At 41.6% G+C, this 26,326-nt stretch overlaps 1 protein-coding gene across 5 annotated transcripts in view; it reads right to left on the bottom strand.

Annotated features, from left to right (window-relative positions):
* LOC122557922 (von Willebrand factor C and EGF domain-containing protein-like) overlaps positions 1-26,326 on the bottom strand; it is a 326,824-nt gene that overhangs the window by 110,523 nt on the left and 189,975 nt on the right. For 3 of the 5 annotated variants that reach the window (XM_043706141.1, XM_043706142.1, XM_043706143.1), the window contains exons 9-12: positions 17,816-17,944; positions 15,734-15,859; positions 9,203-9,328; positions 2,933-3,049 (exon numbers count right to left, since the gene is read on the bottom strand). In XM_043706141.1, the coding sequence (XP_043562076.1) occupies positions 2,933-3,049; positions 9,203-9,328; positions 15,734-15,859; positions 17,816-17,944 (498 nt within the window). The remainder of the gene's footprint in view (positions 1-2,932; positions 3,050-9,202; positions 9,329-15,733; positions 15,860-17,815; positions 17,945-26,326) is intronic. The other 2 variants (XM_043706145.1, XM_043706144.1) reach the window with 2 other exon arrangements.

The raw sequence follows: 26,326 nt of genomic DNA, 5'->3' as shown, positions 1-26,326 counted from the left end.
GCAAGAGGCTCAGCAATCACTTCTCTAGCTTCCCACAGCGTTCTCGGGTACACCTGATCAGGTCCTGGGCATTTATCCACCTTTAACAGTTTCAAGAACATCCAGCACTTCTCCTCTGTAATCTGGACATTTTGCAAGACGTCACCATCTATTTCCCTACAGTCAATATCTTCCATATCCTTTTCCACAGTAAATACTGATGCAAAATATTCATTTAGCATTTCCCCCCATTTTCTGTGGCTCCACACAAAGGCCACCTTGCTGATCTTTGAGAGACCCTATTCTCTCCCTAGTTACCCTTTTGTCCTTAATATGTTTGTAAAAACCCTTTGGATTCTCCTTAATTCTATTTGCCAAAGCTATCTCATGTCCCCGTTTTGCCCTCCTGATTTACATGGATGACACTTTTGTCATCAGTAAACAAAACAAATTAGAGGAAACCTTCAAGACCATCAATAATACCCTTACGAAAATGGAGGAAAACAACAACTAACTGTCATTCTGAGCTGTCACAGTAGAGCAAACAGTCAATGGGGATCTTCAAACCAGCATCTACAAGTAAATAACACATACAGACCAAATATTGGACTACAGAAGCAATCATCCCAACACACACAAACAAAGCTGCATTAGAACATTACATCAATGAGTCACCACACACTGCAGCACAGAGGAACTACGAAGAGCAGAGGAAGATCACCTACACAACATAGGGGTGACTATGTCATAAGTTTTGCAATTCTCTTTCTTTCATGTGCCCAATGAACACAGTCCATCGATTTCTTAGCAACAAACCCAAACAAGCAGACAAAATGCCCAGAAACCCTAACCACTCTCCCCTACATCAAAGACATCTCAGAAATGACTGCCAGACTACTCAGACCTCTTGGCATCATGGTAGCCCACAAACCCACCAACACACTAAAATAACATCTAATGGACTTAAAATACCCTGTACAGACAACAAGCAAAATGAACGTCATTTACAAAATACCTTGCAAGAACTGTAACAAATACTACATTGGACAAACAGGCAGAAAAGTAGCCACCCGGATACATGAGCATCAACTTGCCACAAAAAGACATGACCCACTATCACTAGTATCCTTACATACAAATGAGGAAGGACACCACTTTGACTGGGACAACACACCCATCCTAGATAAGCCAAACAGGTACACACACGAGAATTCCGAAAAGCATGGCATTTCAACTAGAACTCTGCCAACAAACACATCAATTTGGATCCCAGTTAACACCCTCTGAGAAAAAGAACAGGAAATGACATCACCAACCCAAGGAAATCTAAGCACATAAACAAAAAGAGGACATAATATCAGTGCTTCACTGGTGGCTCACTGATTGTGTTACCTAGTAGGGTGATGAAATGTCTGAAAATGAACCTTCCAGCTCAGCGAGCAAACCTACATCCAGAAGCTCAACCTGAGCTACAAATCTTCTCAAAACGCACTAATACTCAGTTACCTGTCAGAATGCCAACAGCATCAGATCATAGTTTGGAGTCAACTAATCTCATGGACTTTCATTATGATCTATTCATCTAACACATGAGATATCATTGGATTTTACCACTTGTTTGGCTTAATCACAGAACAACATATGACAATGGATGAAGAGTCTCCCTTGGGTGGCTGTTTGCATAGGAGAGTCAAATTCAAAATAGCAAGTCTCCACTTGAGTAGATAAACATTCATCTGCTTTGCATCTGAGTCAGCTTACTAACATTTCCACAGCTCCTTGTTTGGCCACTCCTGAATTTAAAAGAGCAAGAATCCTCCAGAGGCCTAACACCAGGCACATGTGTCATAGGTGTTCCTCCGTACCCATTGATGACACACCAGCATGATAGCTAAATTAGAAACCAGATGAACCTATGAGAAAGTCTACGGCAATAGTTGCTCAAACTGCTAGTTGAATTGACGGGAAAATGAAGAGTTTACTAAGGACACATGCTGATCATCAAATGCAACAGTTCATATGGAAAAGGGCACCACCACTAACCTAAACCCCATCTACAGTACCTTCAGTCACTCCACCTTCACAGCATAATGTGAACAGCACCCTCCAAATTAAGCAATTTGGATCCCTCAGCACAGGAGGATGTTGCTCAGTCCCTATGCCTCGGTCAATTTTTTCAGAGTTATTTATTTACTACCATTAAAGCACTCCTTTCCCATTGCCCTCGAATTTATTTTCCTTTTCAAGAACATGTGCACTTCTAAATTCCCTTTTTGAATGTATCATAACATTCTAAATCACTTGAAGTTAAATCATGTTCCACTATCTTTCAGGCAATGTAGAGGGATTGCACTAAAAGGCCATAAAAGTGATTACAGTCAGAGATGTACAGCACGGAAACAGACCCTTCAGACCAACTCGTTCACGCCGACCAGATATCCTAAGTTAATCTAGTCCCATTTGCCAACATTTGGCACAAATCCCTCTAAACCCTTCCTATTCATATAATCATCCAGATTCCTTTTAAATGTTGTGACTATACCAGCCTCCACCACTTCCTCTGGCAGCTAATTCCATACATGCACCACCTACCGCATGAAAACGTTGCTCCTTAGGTCCCTTTTATATCTTTCCCTTCTCATCTTTCTTTTTATAACTTGCCCCTTTTCCTTTACCAAATATCTTAAAATATATGCCCCTCTGGTCTTTCTGCCATTTGAATCATCTCACATTATTTACAGTAGCCTAAATCCTTCATAATTTTGAACATTTCCATGAAATCTCTCTTTAACCTTTTCTATTTGAAGGAGAGCCATCCCACCTTCTCTAGTCTGTCCACATAACTGTAGCTTTATCATCCCTGATACCATTCGAGTAGATCTCAACCCCTTGATACAAAAGTACAGCCAGTTTTGGGAAGGTGACACTGAAACACAAGAAAGTAGCATCTAACCTTGACAATTGTGCCCATTCACATGCTGAGTGTATCCACGTGGACAGAGGCACTGGAAGCTGCCCAGTGTATTCACACAATGGTGGGAGCAGTTGCTCTTCTCACACTCATTCACATCTGCCAACAAAAAAACAATCATGGCATTTCATAGGTGTGCAAATAATAAGACATTGCAAGTCCTCATTGTTACTCTTTTTCAATATTATACAATTTTTTAATCCTTACAAAAATTTGGACCATTCGCTAATAATGGAATCACTTTCTACCACTCTGATTCAGAATCATAGAATTCCTACAGTGTGGAAACAGGCCCAACAAGTCCACACTGACTCTCCAAAGATTAACCCACCCAGACCCATTCCCCTCCGCTATGATCCTTCATTTACCCCGACTAATGTGCCTAACCTACACATCCCTGAACACTATGGGGCAATTTAGCATGGCCAATCGACTGTAACCTGCACATCTTTGGACTGTGGGAGGAAACCAGAGCACCCAGAGGAAACCCACGCAAACACTGGGAGAATGTGCAAACTTCACACAGACAGTCACCCGAGGCTGGAATTGAACATGGGTCTCTGGTGCAGTGAGGCAGCAGTGCTAACCACTGAGCTACCGTGCCACCCCAGAGTGAAAAGCTTCCAAATGGTGTGACTACCATTAGACTATATGAAAATAGTGGGTAGGATATGCTGATCTCTCAGCGAAACTGGGCTTCGGCCTACTGCCCAGCAACCATCCCTACCCTGGCCTAGTTTCCTAGGTTAGGAATCATTTCTCATTCGGGTCAGGCTCAGGATGTCACCACCAAGAGGGAGCTGTCACTATTGTTCCAGCAAGACCACCCCTGTAACAGTATAAAAGTTAAAAAGATTAGATTAGATTAGATTATTTACAGTGTGGAAACAGGCCCTTCAGCCCAACAAGTCCACACCGATCCCTCCGAAGAGCAACCCACCCAGACCCATTCCCCTACATTTACCCCTTCACCTAACATGACGGGCAATTTAGCGTGGCCAATTCACCTAACCTGCACATCTTTGGACTGTGGGAGGAAACCGGAGCACCCGGAGGAAACTCACGCAGGCACGGGGAGAATGTGCAAACCATAACTCGTAACAGCCTGAGGCTGGAATTGAACCTGGGTCTTTGGCGCTGTGAGGCAGCAGTGCTAACCACTATGCCACCGTAAGGTCTAAAGAGAACACTGACATTCTTATAGGTCTAGCATCATAGAAACCTAAACATGCGGGCGGCACGGTGGCACAGTGGTCAGCACTGCTGCCTCACAGCGCCAGAGACCCGAGTTCAACTCCTGGCTCAGGCCAATGACTGTGTAGAGCTTGCACATTCTCCCCGTGTCCGCGTGGGCCTCCTCCAGGCGCTCCGGCCTCCTCCCACAGTCCAAAATTGCGCAGGCCAGGTGAATTGGACATGCTAAATTGCCCGCAGTGTTAGGTGCAGTGGTAAATTTAGGGGAATGGGTCTGGGTGGTTGCGCCTTGGCGGGTCGGTGTGGACTTGTTGGGCCGAAGGGTCTGTTTCCACACTATAAGTAATTTAATGAAGTTATTTTCTACTTTGTTCTCCAGTGGTGTTTTTAATCTTCAAAATGAATGGAATTATCTATAGGGAGACCAATCAGTTTCCTCCTCGGCCCCAACATATTGCAAATGCAAAGACCATGGCTCTACATTTTTCCTTGCCTGTTCCCTATTAAAGATCTATTTCCTCACACCAAAACTGGGTGATCTGAGGAACTCAGCAAGAGAGTCTGGAACAGCAAAACTTTGAATCCCTGAAAGTTCTTGACAGTGAATCTCATGGATGCTACATCATTGCTCAATACAAGTAGGTGAACAACACATGAAGCAGCAGTCTGAGATTAATTCACTCATGAAAAAGCCTTAAACAAGCAATCTGTTAATTTCCAAATCATAAAACATAGCCAATAATGTACTGGTACCAGCATCTGATCGATCATATGTAGCCACACTATCATGTTACTGTGAACAGTGAAATAAAAGGAATAAACTCAAACTGGGCCTCACCCTGAATTGTTTGAAAGATTAAAAACATCACAAAACTCAGAAAACCTCACTTGGAGTCTTTGCTCCATACTCCTTGTACAGTATCTGCCACTCATTACTACAGAGTACTTCTGGCTCTCTGTCTATGGTACTGGCATTCTGAACATCCTAACTAATGTCAATATTATTGTTGGGCTTTCAAGCATCATTTTCACATGCTCAAAACCAAACAACAAATAGAGTGACAGCTGTCTGATTTTTTTAACCAATGAATATTCAATATTTGAATATTGCACATTCTGAGGAGTGAGAGGGAAGGATTTAACAAGAAAATTCAATGTACGAGACACCCCAACATTTTCTGCCCAAGATGTAAAACATCAAAGGGAGGGCATGGATGCTTCTTGAACCAGCCCCTTTTATTGTGTCAGAATTGAAGGAGACAGGTCTAACAGCACCAAACCTCCTGTCAAAAAGGTCTGCAACTCTAGTCATCTGGAAGCCTGCACAATGCAGATATGCTGACTGTACAAAAGCATAGAAGACTCTCCAACTGACTTTTCTATTTGTAGTCCTATCACAGAGCAGATATCCAGAATGCACAGATGTCATTATATAATTGACACCAACATGTCTGCCTTTATTGAAACAAACTGATCCCTGTGGTCACTGGCTTTTGATTGCATCAGCACCACTCCAGATGGGTGGGTACCATCTCCAAAATATCCACCTCATGTCTGGTCCTCCTCTGCATCACCCCCTTGAACATTCTCTTGTGCTGGGTACTGCTTCTATATGTTCCGAGTCAAGGACCATTATCTTGAGCTAAATTTGTAGTATTATCCACAATGCCCAGATGACTCTGTGATGCTGTGGAGAAGGTTTGGCTTGAACGGTGGATGGTGGTGCTGGAGCTGATGGTCACTGCCAGCACTCTAAATTATTGAGGTAATAGTTGAATCATTATGTTCTTTATATGGTACTGGCTGCATTTCCTGCTACACAATAATCAGTAAAAGGTCAAGCTGAATTTGTAAAGATAAATTTTTCAGCTTAATAACAATTTCAGCTTTAACTTCTAAGTCTGTCCATTAGATCCCCAGTGGAAAGATCCTGTCCTAGTGCTGGCTGCTCTCGCCCCTCAACACTCCTCTGGTGCTAGCTAAATTTTTGCTTCACTTTACATATTAGGGAGAAGAAAAGACAATATTTAGAGCAGGATTCTCACTACTATGCAACCAACTCTTCTGTGTGGCCCCTGAAAGTGGAAAATTAATGCTACACCATACTGTTGCACACAAGTTAAAACAACATGCCCAGACTTATTGTTAGTAAAATCATACAGAGCAACATGAAGGTCAGTAATCTTCTTTTCAGTCCAGTGCTTGAAAAGACAAATTAATATAATAGGAATACGAGACAACTTCTTAGTCTCGTGCCAGAATAATCCTTTGAACGAATCACTCCTACTTACCATTTCTTTTCCAGTGTGTCAAAGATAAAACAGAGTCACATGATTCTTTCAGCTTGAATGTGATCGTTCCAAAACATAAAACCAGCAGCCAGAACCACATTTATTTCTTGTGCATAAATTTCTTCTGAAGCAGCTAAACAACCAAGATGAGAACAGATTTTGCAGCTTAAAAGGCAACCTGTAGAGCACGTTAACAGGCTGAGCTTCACACCTAATGTCAGTTGGCAACTCTTCTGTGCAAGCATTAACATTTCAAACATGCCATTCCAGCAGCCAGAGTAACTTTATCCTAATTTGGTTTCCAAACTGGAATCGCTCCATCACTAGCAGACTAACTGTTTATTGCTTTTGATTCTGAAATTCAATGAAAAGAGAGTGGCCTCTTAAACCTTAGAGAAGAACACCCAAATGAAATAATGGCACTGGCCAGCTGGAAGTTCCTCAACGTCACTCTCGTTCCAGCGATATAACTGCCATGGAAATGCAGCGTAAGTTTCTGTTTATACCACAGTTCTGGTGAATTCAGGATAGTGGCGTGAGGCCAGTTCTGAGAATGTCTGAGCCAAAATATTTGTCACATTACATTCAAATAAATTCGAGCAATTAAAATCAATCTCGTCACCCGCTTGTTATCTTTCAGCAGACCGAGTTCTGACTCCATCTACACTTTTACAGAACACATACATCATCGTTGGTTTGTTGAAAAATTGAAGAGATGATTTCCTACATAAAGGGGCCGAAAATAGGCAGAGGGATCACATTGTATGATTAATTCACACCCATTGACTGAAATTCAGGCAACATTCCAACTCCCTGCGGCCTGCTTATTATAGCGGTTTCTGTTTACATACAATGCTGGTCATTGTAAAGTTGGTACTGAAAGCCAAAGTTAAAAAAAATTGTCCACCCCAGTCCAACACCAGCATCTCCACTTCAGTAACAACAGGAGCCCACAATAATAATTTCATAACGCAAAATTGCACGGCTTAAAACTAGCATTCACCCCTGACAGTGGAGGTGCATTGTGACTAGAGCAGGTATTAGTTGGGGTATAAGAAATGAATCTATCCTAGGGAGCACCAGGGGAAGGAATAACATGAGAAAATGTGGGAATGAAGGTTCCCAGTAGCTGCAGTGGGTTTTCATGTAGTAACTGAAATGGAGAAGAGATTTCCTAATTTTGACTGTCTTCAAATCCAATACCTTCTTGTTACACACAACCTGCGCCACATGTTATCTCTTCAAAAGCAAGAAATACTAAAAGCATTTGTTCAGAATCTGTTCAGATAGCTTAAATATCCATAAAATATTTACAACTCACTCTTTCAGTTATCGATTGCCCAGTTGTAACTGGTATGTTTTTTTTTCAGGAAGGTTCTCAATATTTATGTTACTAATACCAGAAAATCTGAAGCCCTCTGACAGAGTTAGGAAGTCTAATTAGCACAGACACCAATCTGAGTCTGTTTGCCAAATTACCTCAAATTTCAGGGTCGCATCTATCCCAAATTGGACAGAACTTAAGCACTGCAAAGTCTTTTATTAGAATTGTGCCCCTGAATATCTTAGCAACACTTCCTGTGGTTACCAATGCAACTTCATCAGACTTGATCTGACCTTCACCGCCGCTCCCTCACCACCAGACGCCTGGAGGAAGAACGCCTCATCTTCCGCCTCGGAACACCTCAACCCCAGGGCATCAATGTGGACTTCAACAGCTTCCTCATTTCCCCTTCCCCCACCTCATCCTAGTTTCAAACTTCCAGTCCCCTTGACTTGTCCGGACTTGTCCGACCTGCCTAGCTCCTTTTCCACCTATCCACTCCACCCTCTCCTCCCTGACCTATCACCTTCATCTCCTCCCCCACTCACCCATTGTATGCTATGCTACTCTCTCCCCACCCCCACCCTCCCCTAGCTTATCTCTCCACGCTTCAGGCTCTCTGCCTTTATTCCTGATGAAGGGCTTTTGCCTGAAACGTCGAATTTGCTGAAGCTCCTCGATGCTGCCTGAACTGCTGTGCTCTTCCAGCACCATTGATCCAGAATCTGGTTTCCAGCATCTGCAGTCATTGTTTTTACCCTGACTGGAAGCTGAGTCCAACTGCTGCTTTTTCAGCATTGACATTATCAAATAAAAGAGCATAAAGGGATCATTTCACTTTTGAAGTTGTTGCACCAAGTCGGTCAGGAGAATAATTTTAAAGCAATGTATTCATGTGATTCATAACGATGTCAACGTTGTGATTGGTTATTGGTCTTTTCTTTAAAATTCAATTATGGGACACTGATCTTATTGGTTGGGCCAGCATTTATTGTTTGTCCCTAGTTGCCATTGAGAAGATGGTGATCAGCTACCTTTTTGAACCACTGCAGTCCATTTACTGTAGGTAAGCCCACAATGCCATTAAGGAGGGAATTCCAGGATTTTGACCCAGTGGTAGTGAAGGAATGGCAATATATTTCCAAGTCAATATGGAGAGTGGATTTGAGGGAACGTACAAGTGTTCTCCTGTATCTGCTGCTCTTGTCATTCTAGTTTGAAGTGGTTGTTGGTTTGAAACGTGTCATTGATGAAACATTGGTGAAATCCTGCAATGTATCTTGGAGATGATATGCACTGAGCGATGGTGGTGGAATAAGTGAATAATTGTGGATGTGTTGCCAATCATTAAGTTGTAAATATTATTGACAATTTTATGAAAGTGAACATTGTAGAACCACACTGTGCTTTGTAAAGGAGAAAACACGAGGAACAACCACATACCTCCACACCTCTGTCCATCGGAGAGCAACTCATAGCCGGGGGGACATATGCAGTTGAAACTACCCACAGTATTCATGCACTGGTGCTCACAAAGTGTGTGTCCATGTATTTCACACTCATCTACATCTAAAATCAGAGAGAAGCACAGTGAATGCCACTGTTTTCAGAAATGTAACCATCAGTACGGACTTCATCAAAAATCACCATTTACCACATATCATCAATATTTATTATGTTAAATTACAATACACACTAAACAAATGATCAGACTCACCACCCCAATCAGCAGCTCTTCCTACATGAATTGCCAAAGATTTAATACAACAATAATTAGTAGCTGGTGGAATAAGGGGAGTCTGTGGCACAGTAGTGATGTCACAGAGGCGCAGGTTAGTGTGGTATTGGCACAGGTTCAAATACCATAATTGTCGGTGTTTTTTTAAAATAGTTATAAAAGTTTGTCTCAGCAATGGTGACCATGAAATTATTGTCACAAAAACCCATCTGGCTCACTAAGGAAGATGATCTGACTGTCATGAGTGTTCTCTCAGAATCATACAATGTCTCAGACGCCATCATGATCACGCTGGGTATGCACTGTCTCACCAGACCCTTCAGAGCTGGAGTGACATAGTTGAGATACATACAGAAAGGAGGTGGAGTGGGAATCTTCAATATTGACGACAGACCCAGTTAATTCACATGGGCAAGTCAAAATAGGTAAGCAAGTCTCCTGCTAATTATCAACTAGAGTCAGTCTCAGTTGACAAATCAGCACCACTCCATGGTGAGCAGCGACTGGAAGAAGCAGAGAGAGTGGCAAGTGAACAGTATTTACTTGGTGTGGCGGCTTCAATGTTCATTGTCAAGAATGACTTGGTAGTACCACTACTGATCAAATTGTCCAAATCCGAAAGGACATGGCTACTATATTGGGTCTGCTGCAGATGATGAGAGATTCAAGGAGAGGGAAATAACTAATTGACCTTTCAATCTACCTGTCACAGATGCACCTCTCCATGACAGTATTCAGTGGGAGTGAGCCCTGCACAATCCTTGTGGAAAGAAAGTACCATATTTACACAGAGGATACCCTCCATCGTGTGATGTGACAGAACCACCAGGCTGAAGGGTTAAATTACGAACAAGTAGCAAGTAAAACTTGGTATTAGTATCAGCAGCAGGAAACTGTTATTCACACATAGTCACATCGCACAGCAGATCCTCCATTCTATCATCATCAAGCTTGTCCCTCACCCATGTGAAATACATATTAATTCTGGGTTCTAGAATATAAATTGTGCTTGTCATGCAGATCAGGTTTCTGTCCTAATGTTGTATCATAAAGTTTATTGTTGTTTGTTCAAAACCATCAAATCTTGTGACTTTCTCTCTTAGAAAGGCCTCTCGAACTGTAAATTTGTCTACTTCAAAAGGAAAGTTACTGGTCCATAGCCAGATTATAACATAAATTTAGCCGTCAGCTCCAGGCTCATCACACAGGCATGGAGCAGCATGCAATAGACAATGGATCAAAACCAATGGGTCAGCTCTGAGCTCGTCCATCATGCGTCATCCTGTTGTGAATGGTGGTAGAATAATGAAACAATTAACGGGAGGAGTCAGCTGCAAAAAATATCCTCATCCTCAATGAGTGGAAGGCCCAGCACATAATGAATTTGTTAAAGACTGCCATCTTTGATGCTAGGATCCTGAGAGGCACCAAGGATCCTGAGATGCACCACTAGCATTGTGATGCCTCCAGGTGCAGATAGCTGTTAATGTTTCAGTCTTTTTCTTTCACGTGTATTCTGGGCCACAAGTTACACTGCAATAATTTAGCATGACTCCTTTAATAGCTCCTTTTTGAATCTGCAACCTTTATACTGGCACTTACAACACATAACAACTTTTAGTAAAGCAATTAACAGTTACGATGCTAACAATTAACAGTTATGGCTATAATTAACATTTGCAACATAATCATTAGCATTTACAGTATTAATCCACAAAGACAATATTAAACACTATCACAAATCAAAACACCTAATTCAAATTATCACCAGAATAATTATTCAAACCGTAGGACAAACCTAATGAACCCTATACTGTGGAGGAATGTGTGAACAGTAATTTCCTAGTGCAGTATGTTGTGGAACTAACTGAACAATATGCTATTTTAGATCTAATATTATGAAATGAAAAATAACTAATTAGTAACCTTATTGTCAGACAACATTTAAACTTGATTATAAGATACTTTTTCCCAAGCTCTTGAAAGACAGAGCCACGTAGATGGATGCATTAGTAATAATCCTACAAAATCTAATAAATGCTGCAATGGCTCTTGCAAATTGAAAGTTAACAATGTCATTCGACTTTTAGGAAAGGGAAGGGGATAAGAAGAGAAAATAGGCAACTACACATTTGTTAGCCTTATAGGAATAGTAGGAAACTGTTAAAATCTATTACAAATGAGATGATAGTTGGACACTTGGATAATCATTATAGGATTGGGCATAATTGGAGTAGATTTATAAACTGAAGTCATGTCAGATGAATCTGGTGGAGTTTTTTTGGTGATGTTACTAACAGAGTTGATAAACGGACTTGATAGGTATGGTATTCTCGATTTTCATTTTTGAAAATGTCCCAACAGAACGTTGATTTGAAATTAAAGCACCCATAAAAGAATGTAATTCACTGATACACATTAATAATTGGCTAACATGCAGAAAACAGTGTTGAAACAAATTGGTCATTCTCACACTGGCAGGTTATGACAGGATCAGTAGTTGGGCCCACTGGTCTGGAACGAGATCAAATGTAACAGCTGCAAGTGTGTAGATGACACAAAATTAGACGGGGATGTATCCTATGAGTAACATGCCAAACAGCCTCAAGAGGATTTGACAGATGTGGTGAGTGGGCGATAACATGGGAGATGGAATATAATGTGAAAAAAATGAGGTTATTTACTTTCACAGGAGAAATAGATGTGCAGTGTGTACTTAAATGGTAAAAGTTATGAAGTGTAGATGTATGAGAGAATCTGGGTGTTCTGATTGATAAGTGACAGTTAATATGCAGGTACAGCGAGGATTTGGGAAGGTTAACAGAGTGTGTCAGCCTTTATCACAAGATGACCTGGGTACAGGAGTACTGAAGACTTCCATCAATTGTACCGATGATTAGAGTGCATCGGGGTACTGTGTCCAGTTTTGATCCCTTACTTTAGAAAAGGATATTGTTGCCAGAGAAGGAATGCAACAAAGTTTCACCAATCTGTTCCAGAGATGACAGGACTACCCATGAAGAACAAAATAGGCCTGTATTCTTTAAAATTTTAAATAATCAGGGTGGTCTCACTGAAATGTGCAAAACACCTCAAGGAATAGTTCAGGTAGATGCAGGTAAGATGTTTCCCCTGGGTGGGAAGACTGAAACCAGGGATATAATTGTTGTAAGATAAGTAATGTGTTTTAAATTTTTTGAACTTCATTTTTTGACATTCAAAATCTTAATTGCAGAGAAACACAACATTTGAAAAATTTTGAAAGCACTTGTATGATCTTATTATTCACTTTAAAGTAGAATTTGTTAACTGAACCTGACTAACTAATCAGGTTTGCTTATTTTAAAAACTCCTTATAACCCATTTTCCTTGCTACTAATTTGTACCTTCTTCAAATTTGAAAGAATCTTGATACTTGCTTTGTTGCTCTTTTATTTGGCTTGAGAAAGTGATTGGAAAATGCATGGCAAACTGAAAAATGTGTGTTGACTTGACATTATGTGTTGTTTTGCTAAACTGTGCAGCTTTTGGAAGTAAGGAGAGGACTGTGCTGACTCTCTTTATTCTTAAGCTCCATCTTGTAACACAGTGAGTGATCAGGATCTGGAATGCAGTGCTTAACAGTGTGATGGCAGCAGATTCAATCAAGATATTCAAGTGAGAAATTTGGAAAAGAAGATTGTGCTGTGCTACAGCGAGAAGGTGAGGGAATAGTGTGATATCTTTGGAGGGCTGAATAAAGAGCACACAATATATGGAGAATCAACACTGAATTAAAAATTGATTGAGTCTGGCATATACATATAAATAAAACATATATACACAAATGGTCTCAACATGCTACTACAGTCCTCCCTCTTTAATGAATATGGTGCATGATGTTCAAAATCCCGCACAATGTACATGCACCTCTTGTTTTCTATCAGTTTACAAATCTAATTGAATCAGTGATCTCCTATTCCTGAAAGCGTTACCTCCGACCTTGACTCAGACTTTCAGAATTTGGGGAAGGACCTTGGGTTTTCTGGACCTGAGACTGGAGAAAAGTTTCTCTAATAAGGAGTGATTCTTCTTTTCATCACACAACCTGACTCTGGCTTGGGCCTGAGCTGGTTTCAGGCACAACTTGCACTGGAGAAACTATCTATTTGAATCTCAGCTATTCAATTCATCAGACTCATTTCATTGCTCCCAACTCCCTTCTTCTTCATGAACCTCTACTGCCAAAACATGACCGACACGTAAACACTAAACTTTTCGCTCACAAACATTCTGAATAAGTATACGTGAACATGAAGTTTTCCTTACAACTCTTTTACATCTCTCTCTTACAAGTTACTGATAAACATAGCAACTACTTATGGTGACTGGATAGCTCTTTCTGAAGCCAGTACAGACACAATGGGCCAAATTGCCATCTTCTTTACTGTAAAATTTGATGTTTCTACGTTCCTTCACTTCAACATTTCCGTTAAACTTCAAACTTCTGTACTTCCCAGAGGGCAATAAGAAAGGAATCTTATTTCATAAATCTATAATATCTTGAGCAATTTATTTATATAATGTTCATTTTGAAAATGATTGTGATCAAATACAGAATGGGACAATAGCTACTTGTAGAAATTTCCAACAATTTTCTCTTAATCTACCCATCATGCCCTTCTTTCTGCCTGATTGTTTCCCTTCTACTGACTGCAAGAACCATCGCTTCAGTAATTAAAGTCTAATTCTAGGCTGTCTTCCAGGAAACAATTCGACTGATGATAATATGAGGTTTAATGCGATAAATAACAGATAACCACCAGTTTCTGATGCAATGTTATCTGATGTTTCTCTGAGATTGTATTTATAATTCGTTTATCAAGAGCATACCACAAATTTTGTACCATACACTCTACTGCTCCATTCGAAACAGGATTACAAGGTGGAACTCTGGTCTGTTTTAAGTCATTTATTTACATGAAATTTGAAATCACGTTTGGAAAAAAAGCTCAATTGTCACACATAAATTCCTCTGGGAACCTAAAAGCAGCAATTAAACCTTGCAAAATCTCTGCAATGAATAAATGAATGAATGATTTTATTATCCCATATGTCTAGGAAGATACAGTGAATAGTGCTTGGCTGCCATTTTGAGACAATCCGGTGCCATTTTGAGTTACATAAAGAATAAAAAGAAATTACTTAAATAGAGTTCATCTTCTGTTTAAACTGGGTTTCGCGCCTGGCCATAGGCTATCTCTGGAAGGTGTTCTGGTCCTCAAGGGGTCCTGCTCCAGGTACAGCAATGACAATGCCGACGCCCCAGGAAACTCTGCTCCGCCTCTGCAGTCACCTCGCCGACACCAGCAAGAGTCCCCGCTCTGGGCACCACTACCACCACAGCCAACACCCCTCCACAGCCTAGAATTCAGGCTTGGGGCCTACCACAGCCAAGAGGCCCTGCTCCAGCCACCACCAAGAGTCCAGGCTCGGAGTCTACCACAGCCAGGAGCCCCCACTCCAGCCACCACCAAGAGTCCAGGCTTGGAGCCTACCACAGCCAGGAGCCCCCACTCCAGCCACCACCAAGAGTCCAGGCTTGGAGCCTTCAGGCCCTCGCAGTCCCTGCTCCAGGCACAGCCACTACCACCAGGAGTCTGACTCTATGAAGTTCTACACAGTAACAACATGATTTGCGAACTTCTATACTCTGTGCCCTAACCAATGAAGGTAAGCATACTATAAAGCCTTTTTTATTAGGTTCTACATTCTGTAGTTCCACTATGTCTTCCATGTTTTTAACCTACTCAATCCACCAAAATAGATTCTCACCAGACTTTTTGTCAAACTCATCCTGACAGGTTAAGTGAGCTCTGCAGATGCTGGAGATCAGAGTCAAGAGTGTGATGCTGGAAAAGCACGGCATGTCAGGTAGCATCTGAGGAGCAGGAGAGTCAACATTTCGAGCATAAGCCTGGTGAAGGGCTTATGCCTGAAACGTCGATTCTTCTGCTCCTCGGATGCTGTCTGACCTGCTGTGCTTTTCCAGCACCACACTCTCAACTCATCCTGACAGATGTAAAAGGACAAAATCAGGTAGCCTGGTCCTACTGAGATCTGAGCTGGAAATGTGTTGCTGGAAAAGCGCAGCAGGTCAGGCAGCATCCAGGGAACAGGAGAATCGACGTTTCGGGCATAAGCCCTTGATGACAGGTCAGTTGCCTTTCTTTCTGTGCTGTAATTCTGTAACGTACCTGCACAGGATAGATTATCAGCACCAAGTGAATATCCATTTTCACAGGAACAATGGAAACTCCCTACTGTGTTGGTGCATGTTTGTGGACATATCCTCTGACTGTTGTCTAAGCATTCATCCCAATCTGTAAAAGACAGAGAAAATAACTTTTTCTGAAAGGGTTATTGTTGTTTCTTTTATCTTTCCAAAGCATTTAAAACCAAGAAGTTAAGAATTCCAATGATATTAGGAGGGAATACAATGTTTAGTTACACTGAGGAAATCTTCCTGGTGAAATCACATTTGGGAATGTTTGCCAAATTTTTGAACTTTTAGGATTCTGCTCTCTTCTCTCAGGAACTGGGGCCTTATCCTGTGGCTGGATTTTCTTTCCTTTCAAGGCAGGAATTTCCTGTTGTCATGATCCCACCTCCTGCCCAGCATTAATGGTATTTTCACAGAAGGATGAGATGGATTGGAGTCTGGGCAGCTGTGGTAGGAATGGATTCAGAAGGTAGCAATGACGGGCCAGTTAGAAAGCTCTCCTGTACTCATAGGAATAATGATTCAGCTCTGCATATGAGTATTAAGTTTCATAGCCCTCACTCCCACACCTCCTTAACCCTCCCATACTGCCTTACCTCCTCCATATTCTCCATACCCAAACCCCACTCTCTCCATACTCTATGATCCACAATATCCTCTGCATGACTCGCCACATATCTGCATGTCCACTCAACCAGAGTCCACTATGGACAGAACACAAAGAGACCGTAATAACCACTTTGGGGATGGCGATGGCCTAGTGGTATTACTGCTAAACTATTAATCCAGAAACTCAGCTGAAGTCCTAGGGACCCAGGTTCAAACCCAGGATGGTAGATAGTGGTATTATCTGGAATTAAGAATCTACAGATGACCGTAAAACCATTGTTGATTGTTGGAAAAACTTATCCAGCTCACTAATGTCCTTCAGGAAGGAAGGAAATCTGCCTTCCTCACTTGGTCTGATCTATATGAGACTTCAGACCCACAGCAATATAGTTGATTCACAACTGCTCTCTGAAGTGGTCGAGCAACATACTCAGTCATATCAATCGTTATAAAGTCTCAACAAATAAAGGAAACCGGATGCATCGACCTAGGCACTGGAAAAGATCACAGCAGAAACAGGCCTGTCGATCTTGCAAAGTCCTCCTCACTAACATCTGGGGACTAGTGCCCAAATTGGGAGAGCTGTCTCACAAACTGGTCAAGCAACAGCCTGACATAGTACTCGGGGTGGGGGATTTCAATGCCCACAGTTACTGAGCGTCAGGCATCCAGGGAGGTCCCTCCAAATCACTCATCAGCTCCTGAAAGCTGGAACAAATAGTCTGCCTGCCAGTCATTGGGAAAATCAAAAACGCGGAGTACAATTTACTCAGCAGCAGCTGAACCTCAGTATGGTCCACTGCAGATGAGCAATTTACCCACTGGATAAATTGAACCAATGCATCCAAAGATGTGTCCACTTTTACAATGCTGGGCAATGCTGGACTTCACCTGACGAAGGAGTTACACTCCGAAAGCTTGCGATTTCAAATAAACCAATTGGACTACAACTTGGGGTCATGTGACTTCTGACTTGGTCAGTTTAACATCACTTACCTTTTCTAACAAAAGGTGCGATCATCAATCCTTGCATATAACATCCATAACTTATTAGATACCAAAAGTATGCTGCATGTGAAGTTAGTAACACATTTTGAATGTAGCTGTCAAAGGGCACTTGGCTCCAGAACAGTCTTCCTCCATGATTCACAACACTTCTGAGAATGACATGACCCAAATCTCTTGCAGAAGGCCTCCTGACTCCATGAAAATTCCAGTGGGCCAGAAATCCACCACCTCCACAATGGAGGCACTGGATTGTCGTGTATCCCACATCCTTAAAATGGAAACTGCTGCAGGAATCACAGAATCAGGTCGCACCAACCTCTTTCTTCAGCAGACCCCATCATCCCCCAGCCGACTAATGTATGTCCTGCTTCAGGATGTAAAATCCAGCTCTAGGTTTGATCTGCCTGACCTCAGAATTCAGGAGGTGGTGTCCTCTTACCTTCACATGTCTTTCTATCACTCAGGAGTCGGAAACCAGCTCGGCAGGAACACAGGTAGCTGCCAAAGGTATTGTGGCAAGAATGGTGGCACACCCGGCTCTCCCCGATCCATCGGCACTCATTTATATCTGGAATGAAAGAGTCACCACAAATGGTCAATGATAAAGAGACAGTACTGGCAGCATAAATCTCTCACTGAGAATATATGTGAGTAAAACTGCGCAGGCAACACACCAGTCAGATCATTTAAACAGGGAATTCATAAAGTCATTATGCATGTGATACTTTATAAGATGGTTATACAGTCTGTTCTGATATAACGCGATTGTTCCATTCCCGTGCAATTATAAGAAAACTGCACAATAGCAGCACCATTTAAACCAGTGGGACCAGGATTACATTATAGCCAACACAGGGAAGGAAAGTTCGCATTCTACATGTAATGTTCTAAATCTTCAATTGTGTTATAGCCAATTCGCATTGAAGAAACACACGTATTAGCAGAACCAACTGCATTTGAACAGTTCTCCACGAATTCAAGGCAATATGGCTGGTTCCTATTGGTGACAGGCCCAAGTGATTTGGTTGCCATTAAGATACAGGGCAAGTTCTATATGCAACTCAAGTGTAAGCTCGCACAACTGGACCCAGAGGGAGAAGCTACTGTTCTGGTTGTTTGCACAGAGGCAGGCAGATCTAGGGAGTTGGGATCAAGTCCATGCTGAAGCACAATGGACTGCTGTTGGGTCAAACACCCAGCAAAAGGCTGGTGTTGACAGAATATGGAACTCAGGAATATGGATTGATTGAAGAAGATTGGCTTTAAAAGGATAATAGAGAATTGACCATGATGAGACAAGGACATGATAACTTGTCAAAATTTTGGTATAAGTTCGACCTCAATCTTACGACTATAGGTCAATGGAGACTGTGGTGTAATGTAACGTTAATGTTAAGGTGTTGTGGAGTTTTCCATTATGTTAAGTGCTTAATAGCAAAGACAACTGTTCTGTAATTTATTGGACCAGTTAATTACTAGTTAATTCACTCCTCGGTCCAGTGCACAGAGACAGGCAAATTCTTGGCTCCACAGTTAAACCTTTAAGAATGGCTGCCGCCATATCAGATTTTAAATCTGGGATTGCATGCTGGATTTGAAGTTGGGACAGACAATTCCAGAAGAACTGAGGCTTCCAGCAGTCTTGTCCTCCAAATGTAAACGTTTGGGAGCTATAATTTGCCAAATTAATATTTCACAAAAACCTTGACAACCCCTCCTGTTTATTGGGCTGTACTATATTATGAGCTTTTACCGACTGCACTGAACTCTGAAAACACACTCTCTCATGTGACATCTAGAAATCACGACCCACTATTCCCAGAGTCATCACAAAAATTAAATGTTTCATAAAAGTATTTGAAATTTCCCCATTTACCTGTTTTTGATAAAACACGAATCAATTTTGGTTAACATCTTATTTGTTACACATAAGTAGATTCTAACCACAGATACATAATTATGAACGGACATATAACTCTGCCATTTAAAACTCTAATCCCCTTCTAACGTGCTGCATGTACGTGTACACACACACACACACACACACACACACACACATTTCATGAGCAGAGGGAAAAATTGGGAAGACAGCTCCCAATCTACAGAGTTCACTGAAATAATACATTTGTCTACTGCACTGCGATCTTCCTTTGTCAGGTACTTTCACTTGCAAGTGGCACAGGACAATTGGGTCAAACTGAGAATTCTCTGACTTATTGGTTAAAGCTACAGCTTATGCTGCAACAAAGTGATGATGGTATTAAACACTCTCTTTTTCAGGCTGGAGGTGTTTTTACCACAGAGAAAAGGTCACATCATTCCTTTTCAGAGGTCTGATGGCTTCTGAGCAAACAGTCACACCCACAAGCTCTTCAGTGACCTGGGAGCCAATCATATAGTTATTGGTCGGCAGATGACTTCTGTCAACGACAACCGGTTACCACTTCACAGACCAATCAGGTACCTGCTGCTGACCAAATCTCACTTTCTACACACCACCTGGCCCCAGCTCCTCTGTAGTAACCACCCTCTCTGCTTGAACAAACAACAAGGGAATAGCACTTATGATAAGTGTCAGGTTTAAAGAAGTGCAGTATTCTCTTCCACAATGCTTGGGTTTAAAAACTGTCCATTTCCAGTTTCAGTCCACAACCAAAAACGTACAAAAATAAACAGATACTTAGAGTTTATCTTGACCCACAAAAATGACACTTGGTTTTATCGCTTCAAAGATTTTAAAATGATATTATTCAAGGAAAACTTCATTCAAAAGAAAAAAAGAGCTGAGAATCTTTGTCCATTGTATGGGTTATGCTATTCCTAACAATATGTATACACCAAGATAGGAGGATACCCAGAATCCCGTGTGTCAAATGTTAACTGATTTTCTACATCTGTGAGCTATTGAAGGTTTTGTAATGGGTTGACAGCACATGATTCACAACATGGCAGGAGTCCACAACACCATTAATTCTCTCTGGCTGTGCTTCAAGATCTTTACTTGAACCAACAATTGCTGTCCGTGTGCCATGCCTTGTACATTTTGTGAACTGTCGATCTGGTGCAGCCCTTTGAAACTATCTAAGGCTGCAGAGAATTCCTGTCTGGCGTCCTTTCAGCTGGCCAGTGTGGTTGATTCGCCTTCCCACTCACTTAATGGTTCCTTGAAACTCAAAAGACTGGACAACTCAAGCCATCTCATTTAGTACTTTCTTTTGTCTGGCAACTTTGTATCTGTCAAGTCCAAAACAGCCTCAAGAAACTAATCTGTCAGTGAAATATCCTGACCTAATTAAAGATTTATTCAAGGGATATGGATATTGCTGGCAAGTTTCAGGAGTTTGACCCAGTGACACTGGAAGACTGGTAATATATTTACATATTACAACTATTGCAGAAAGAAAAAAAACTGGCATCTAACTGGCACTTGCATCAACTTTCCAAAATATTTTACAGCCAATCAAGTATCTTGAACTGTAATCATTGTTGAAATTTGGAAAACAGCTGCCAATTTGTGCACATCAAGCTCACAAAAACAAAGTGACATGACAGTCTTTTTTTATTCCTCAACAACGATGGTGGGGAATTTGGAGATTTTCAATGCTGCCCTCATTGTCCTGAAAAGAAGAGGTCACAATCAACCATGTTGTGGTTTGCAACAGAAACCTGTTGTTGAATCTTTTCATTTAAAGTCTAATACAGAGAAAAAATATTGGGCCTTATCAGGACTAGGTGAAACATTTTAAAATTTAATGCTGTGACCTATGCAGCAACAGGACTAGAGAAAGACAGTGCCCACCTCCTACCTTGGTCATCACAAAAACTAGAACAGGATGCTTAATAATGGTGAAAAGCTCGAAAAATGGAGATTCAGAGAAGTCTAGATAATTAAAGTACCATCAAAAATACAGAAAAAGAACAAATTCTAGCTAGGACTAGAATACGAGGGAGAAGAAGTGATGCTTTAGTTGTGCAAAGACCTTGAGTACAGTTAAACATTCTGGGTGCCACACATTAAATAGGATCGATTAGCCTTGGACGCAATATAGGTGCACTGACTCCGATGATCAAATTATAAGTCAGGATTATTCAAACGACAGATTTTGTGATGATTTCAGGTAATTTAATCAAAGTTTTCAAGATGTTAAATGCAACAAATAGGGTAGATAGTGATAGACTATTTCTATTTATTGTGGAGACCATAAATTGGAACCACGGCTTATAAATTAGAGACAGAAATAACCAGGAATAAAATTAGGAAATATTTTTGTATACAAAGGGTGGTAGAAGTTTGGAATAAGGTTCCTCAATTAGCAATCAATGTCTGATCAGTTGGCGATTTTAAGTCTGAAGTTCATAGATTTTTGTTAAATAAAGCTATGAGGGGAGAAAGGCCAAGATAGTTATATGATAATAGGTAACAAATTAACTTGGATCCCACTGAATGATGAAAAATCCTCACAGGGCGAAATGACCTTTTCCTATTTCTGTCCTGTTCTGGTGCATTCCTATTGTGACGATTCTCTGATTTTAAGAGTGTGTTTTGTCCTGGTTTCTTTTTGGGAGAGATTCAGAGACAAGTAACGAGCAGTCTATGAGAAGAAAGGTGGGAGAGAGAAAGCAGGAAATTATAGACCAGTTAGTCTGACCTCAGTGGTGGGAAAGATGCTGTCTATTATAATAAAGGATGAAATTATGACACACCTGGATAGCAGTAACAGGATAGGTCAGAATCAGCATGGATTTATGAAGGGGAAATCATGCTTGACTAATCTTCTGGAATTTTTTGAGGATGTAACTCTGAAGATGGACGAGGGAGATCCAGTAGATGTAGTGTACCTGGACTTTCAGAAAGCTTTTGATAAAGTCCCACACAGGAGGTTAGTGAGTAAAATTAGGGCGCATGGTATTGGGGGCAAATTCACTACCTATCACAGTGTCAGCCTCATTTTTGATGTTCAACTCCTCCCTGATGTTTAGAACAGCAAGAATAGAAGCACGAGTAGTCCAAGCCATTCAATACAAACAGAGCAGACCTTTGACTCCAACTCCCTTGTACCTACTCCCTGTATCCCTTGTTTCTGGAGAGAGATGAAAATTCAATTTATTTCCACCTTAAATGTATGTTAGTCCCTTGATACATGTAACAGAGAATTTAATATAATCAGATCCTGCTATTAAACATGACAGGACCTCTGGGGGACCTTTTCTTGCCAAGTTTCTCAGACATTAAATCATTACACCAAATTTCTCCAAATTTGAGGAAAGACATTCTGTCTATTGAGGGAGTGCAGCGTAGGTTCACGAGATCAATTCCTGGAATGGCGGGACTACCTTACACTGAAAGACTGGAGCGACTGGGCTTGTATATCCTTGAGTTTAGAAGACTGAGAGGGGATCTAATTGAGACATATAAGATTATTGAAGGATTGAACACTCTGGAGGCAGGAAACATGTTTCCACTGATGGGTGAGTCCCGAACCAGAGGACACAGCTTAACGGGGTAGATCATTTAGGACAGAGATGAGGAGAAACTTCTTCACCCAGAGAGTGGTGGCTGTGCGGAATATTCTGCCCCAGAGGGCAGTGGAGGCCCAGTCTCTGGATTCATTTAAGAAAGAGTTGGATAGAGCTCTCAAGGATAGTGGAATCAAGGGTTATGGAGATAAGGCAGGAATAGGAAACTGATTAAGGATGATCAGCCATGATCATATTGAATGGCAGTGCAGGCTCGAAGGGCAGAATGGCCTACTCCTGCACCTATTGTCTATTGTCTAAGATAAAGAACTTGTGAAGCATTGGGTTTTTTATTTAAAGAGTTTAAATAAAAGAAGCATGAGTGGGTGAGGCAAACACAGACCTAGGATTTTGCAGGTTTTGCGTTAGTTAGTTAATAGGTGTGAACTAAGGTAGCGGAAGGAAAAGCCCTCTCTCTCTCTGGGAGCTGCTGCACGTATCCTTTTCTTGCTGACAGGATTGCATGTGAAACAATCGGTTTTCTGAATTTGCTGTTTGCCAAGAGTGTGTTTATGGGATGTTGCTATATTGGAACAGTTAATTCGTAGCAGGTACTGTATCTACTATTTTGTTAAGTTTTCCAATAGAGTTAAGTTATTCCCATTTCTTCTTTCTTTTTCTTGTGTTTTAACTATAGTGGTTGAATAAATTGTGTTTTGCTTTAAATCCGGTAGTTTGACCAATCAAATTTCATCTGGAACACAACAACTTACGTTTTCCTTTAAAATAAGACAAAGTTAGGTTCTATAGTGTCTTCTTAATATTTTGAGGGGATTTGGTCTGGTACAGAACACAATGAAACAGATAAAGATGGTTGAGCCAGGGCACGGCTCTGAATCACTCACGAGAGGCAAGGATCTAATCGTATTAGTGCGAGATTATTAACCCAGAGACCCCAGTAATGATCTACAGACCCAGGTTTGAACCCTGCAATGGCAGATGGTGGAATTCCTATTTTAAAAAATCTGGAAGTAACAGTCCAAAGTAACAGTGGAATTCCTGATGAAGGGCTTTTGCCCGAAAAGTTGATTTTCCTGCTCCTCGGATGCTGCCTGAACTGCTGTGCTTTTCCAGCACCACTCTCATCTAGATTAGATTAGATTACATTACATTACAGTGTGGAAACAGGCCCTTCGGCCCAACAAGTCCACACCGACCCGCCGAAGCGCAACCCACCCATACCCCTACATTTACCCCTTACCTAACACTACGGGCAATTTAGCATGGCCAATTCACCTGACCCTGCACATCTTTGGACTGTGGGAGGAAACCGGAGCAACCGGAGGAAACCCACGCAGACTCGGGGAGAATGTGCAAACTCCACACAGTCAGTCGCCTGAGGCGGGAATTGAACCCGGGTCTCTGGCGCTGTGAGGCAGCAGTGCTAACCACTGTGCCACCATGCCGCCCATTATCTCTAATCCAGAATCTGGTTTCCAGCATCTGCAGTCATTGTTTTTACCTAAGTAACAGTCTAATGATGACCATGAAACCGGTATTGATTATTGTAAAAACCCATTTGGTTCACTAATGTCTTTTAGGGAAGGAAATCTGCCACATGTGATTCCAGACTCACAGCAATGTGTTGACTCTTAACTGCCCACTGGGCAATTTGGGATGGTAATAAATGCTGGCCTAGTCATGGATGATCACACCCTGTGAACGAATAATTAAAAAAACAATGTGAGGTTGATTAGCCTACAATAGCACTTTTAACCAAGGATTTTGTTTGCTTTGTTGATGATTGCGAGTGGACTAATAATTGGCTAACTCACATTTCTGCTGCCAAAGTAGTTGGCAATTTTTCACATTGTCAAGTAAAAGCCAGTTTTGTAGCTGTAGAGAACAGCTTGGTTAGAACTGTAGCCAGATTCAGCAGGTGGGTTGTTGTCAGGGCTCATTGGCTTTGCTGCATTCCACAGAGATTATTCCCTCCGGGACAACTTAATCCACTCCTCCATCACACCTAACACCTCTCCCATCACACACGGCACCTTCCCATGTAATCGCAGAAGGTGCAGCACCTGCCACTTTACCTCTTCCATGCTCACCATCCAAGGCCCCAGACACTCATTTCAGATTAAGCAACGTTTCACTTGTATCTCTTTCAATTTGGTCTATTGCTTCGTTGCTCCTAATGTGGTCTCCTCTATATCGGAGAGACAAAACGCCGACTGGGTGATCGCTTTGCTGAGCGCCTTCGGTCTGTATGCAATCAGGTCGGACCTTCCCGTGGCTTGCCACTTCAACACACAATCCTGCTCCCATACCCACATGTCTGTCCTGGGCCTGCTGCAATGTTCCAGTGAAGCTCAACACAAACTGGAGGAACAGCATCTCATCTTACAACTCGGCACGTTACAGCCTGCCGGTCTCAACATTGAATTCAACAACTTCAGATGATTATCCCATCTCGACCCCACTGTTTTTATTCTGCTCCGTAATTTTATTTCATTTATTTTATTTTATTTTTTTTTTCACTGTTCTGTACCTCTTATTTCTTGATGGTCTCTCTTTCTCTCGCTCCACACTCTCTCATCACCATTTTCCTCTCCTCTTCCCCCTTTGCTACCCTTCTCCCCTGTTTTCCATTTTGCCTCTGCTTCACCCATCCCCCACATATTTTGTCACATAGCACTGGCTTCAGCCTTGGTCATTCACAGCCCCTAATCTCCCTATAATCTCTCTATGCACTGTCATTATCACCTCTTTATTGCTACCTTTGCTTCTGGAGCCATGATTCACCATCTCTCAGCCTCTAAATACCTCCCTATTTCTCCCTTTTTTTCCCTTTTTTTTAAAGCTTTGACAAAGGGTCAGTTAGACTCAAAATGTCAGCTCTTTTCTCTCCTTACAGATGCAGCCAGACCTGCTGAGATTTTCCAGCATTTTCTCTTTTGGTAACCTTCTTCGCTGTCCACTACACCTCCAATCTTGGTGTCATCTGCAAACTTACTAACCATACCTCTATGTTCACATCCAAATCATTTATGTAAATGACGAAAAGTAATGGACCCAGCACTGATCCTTGTGGCACTCCACTGGTCACAGGCCTCCAGTCTGAAAAACAACGCTCCATCACCACCACCTTCTGTCTTCTACTTCTGAGTCAGTTCTGTATCCAAATAGCTAGTTTTCCCTGTATTCCATGTGATCCAACCTTGCTAACCAGTCTACCATGAGGAACCTTGTCAAATGCCTTACTGAAGTCCATACAGATCATGCCTGCCGCTCTGCCCTCATCAATCCTCTTTGTTACTTCTTCAAAAAACTCAGTTAAGTAGTTCTGGTCTTATGACAGAGGAAAGATCACTGATGAAGCAACTGAAGATGGTTGGGCCTGAGACATTACCCTGAGGGGTTCACGACTCCTGCACTAATATCCTGGGCCTGTCCAGACTGACAGCCAGCAATCACAACCATCTTCCTTTGT

This window comes from Chiloscyllium plagiosum, chromosome 16, assembly GCF_004010195.1.
Source record: "Chiloscyllium plagiosum isolate BGI_BamShark_2017 chromosome 16, ASM401019v2, whole genome shotgun sequence".
Taxonomy (NCBI): domain Eukaryota; kingdom Metazoa; phylum Chordata; class Chondrichthyes; order Orectolobiformes; family Hemiscylliidae; genus Chiloscyllium; species Chiloscyllium plagiosum.
Note: the sequence above shows the minus strand (reverse complement) of the source record. Positions and strands in the feature narration are given on the sequence as shown.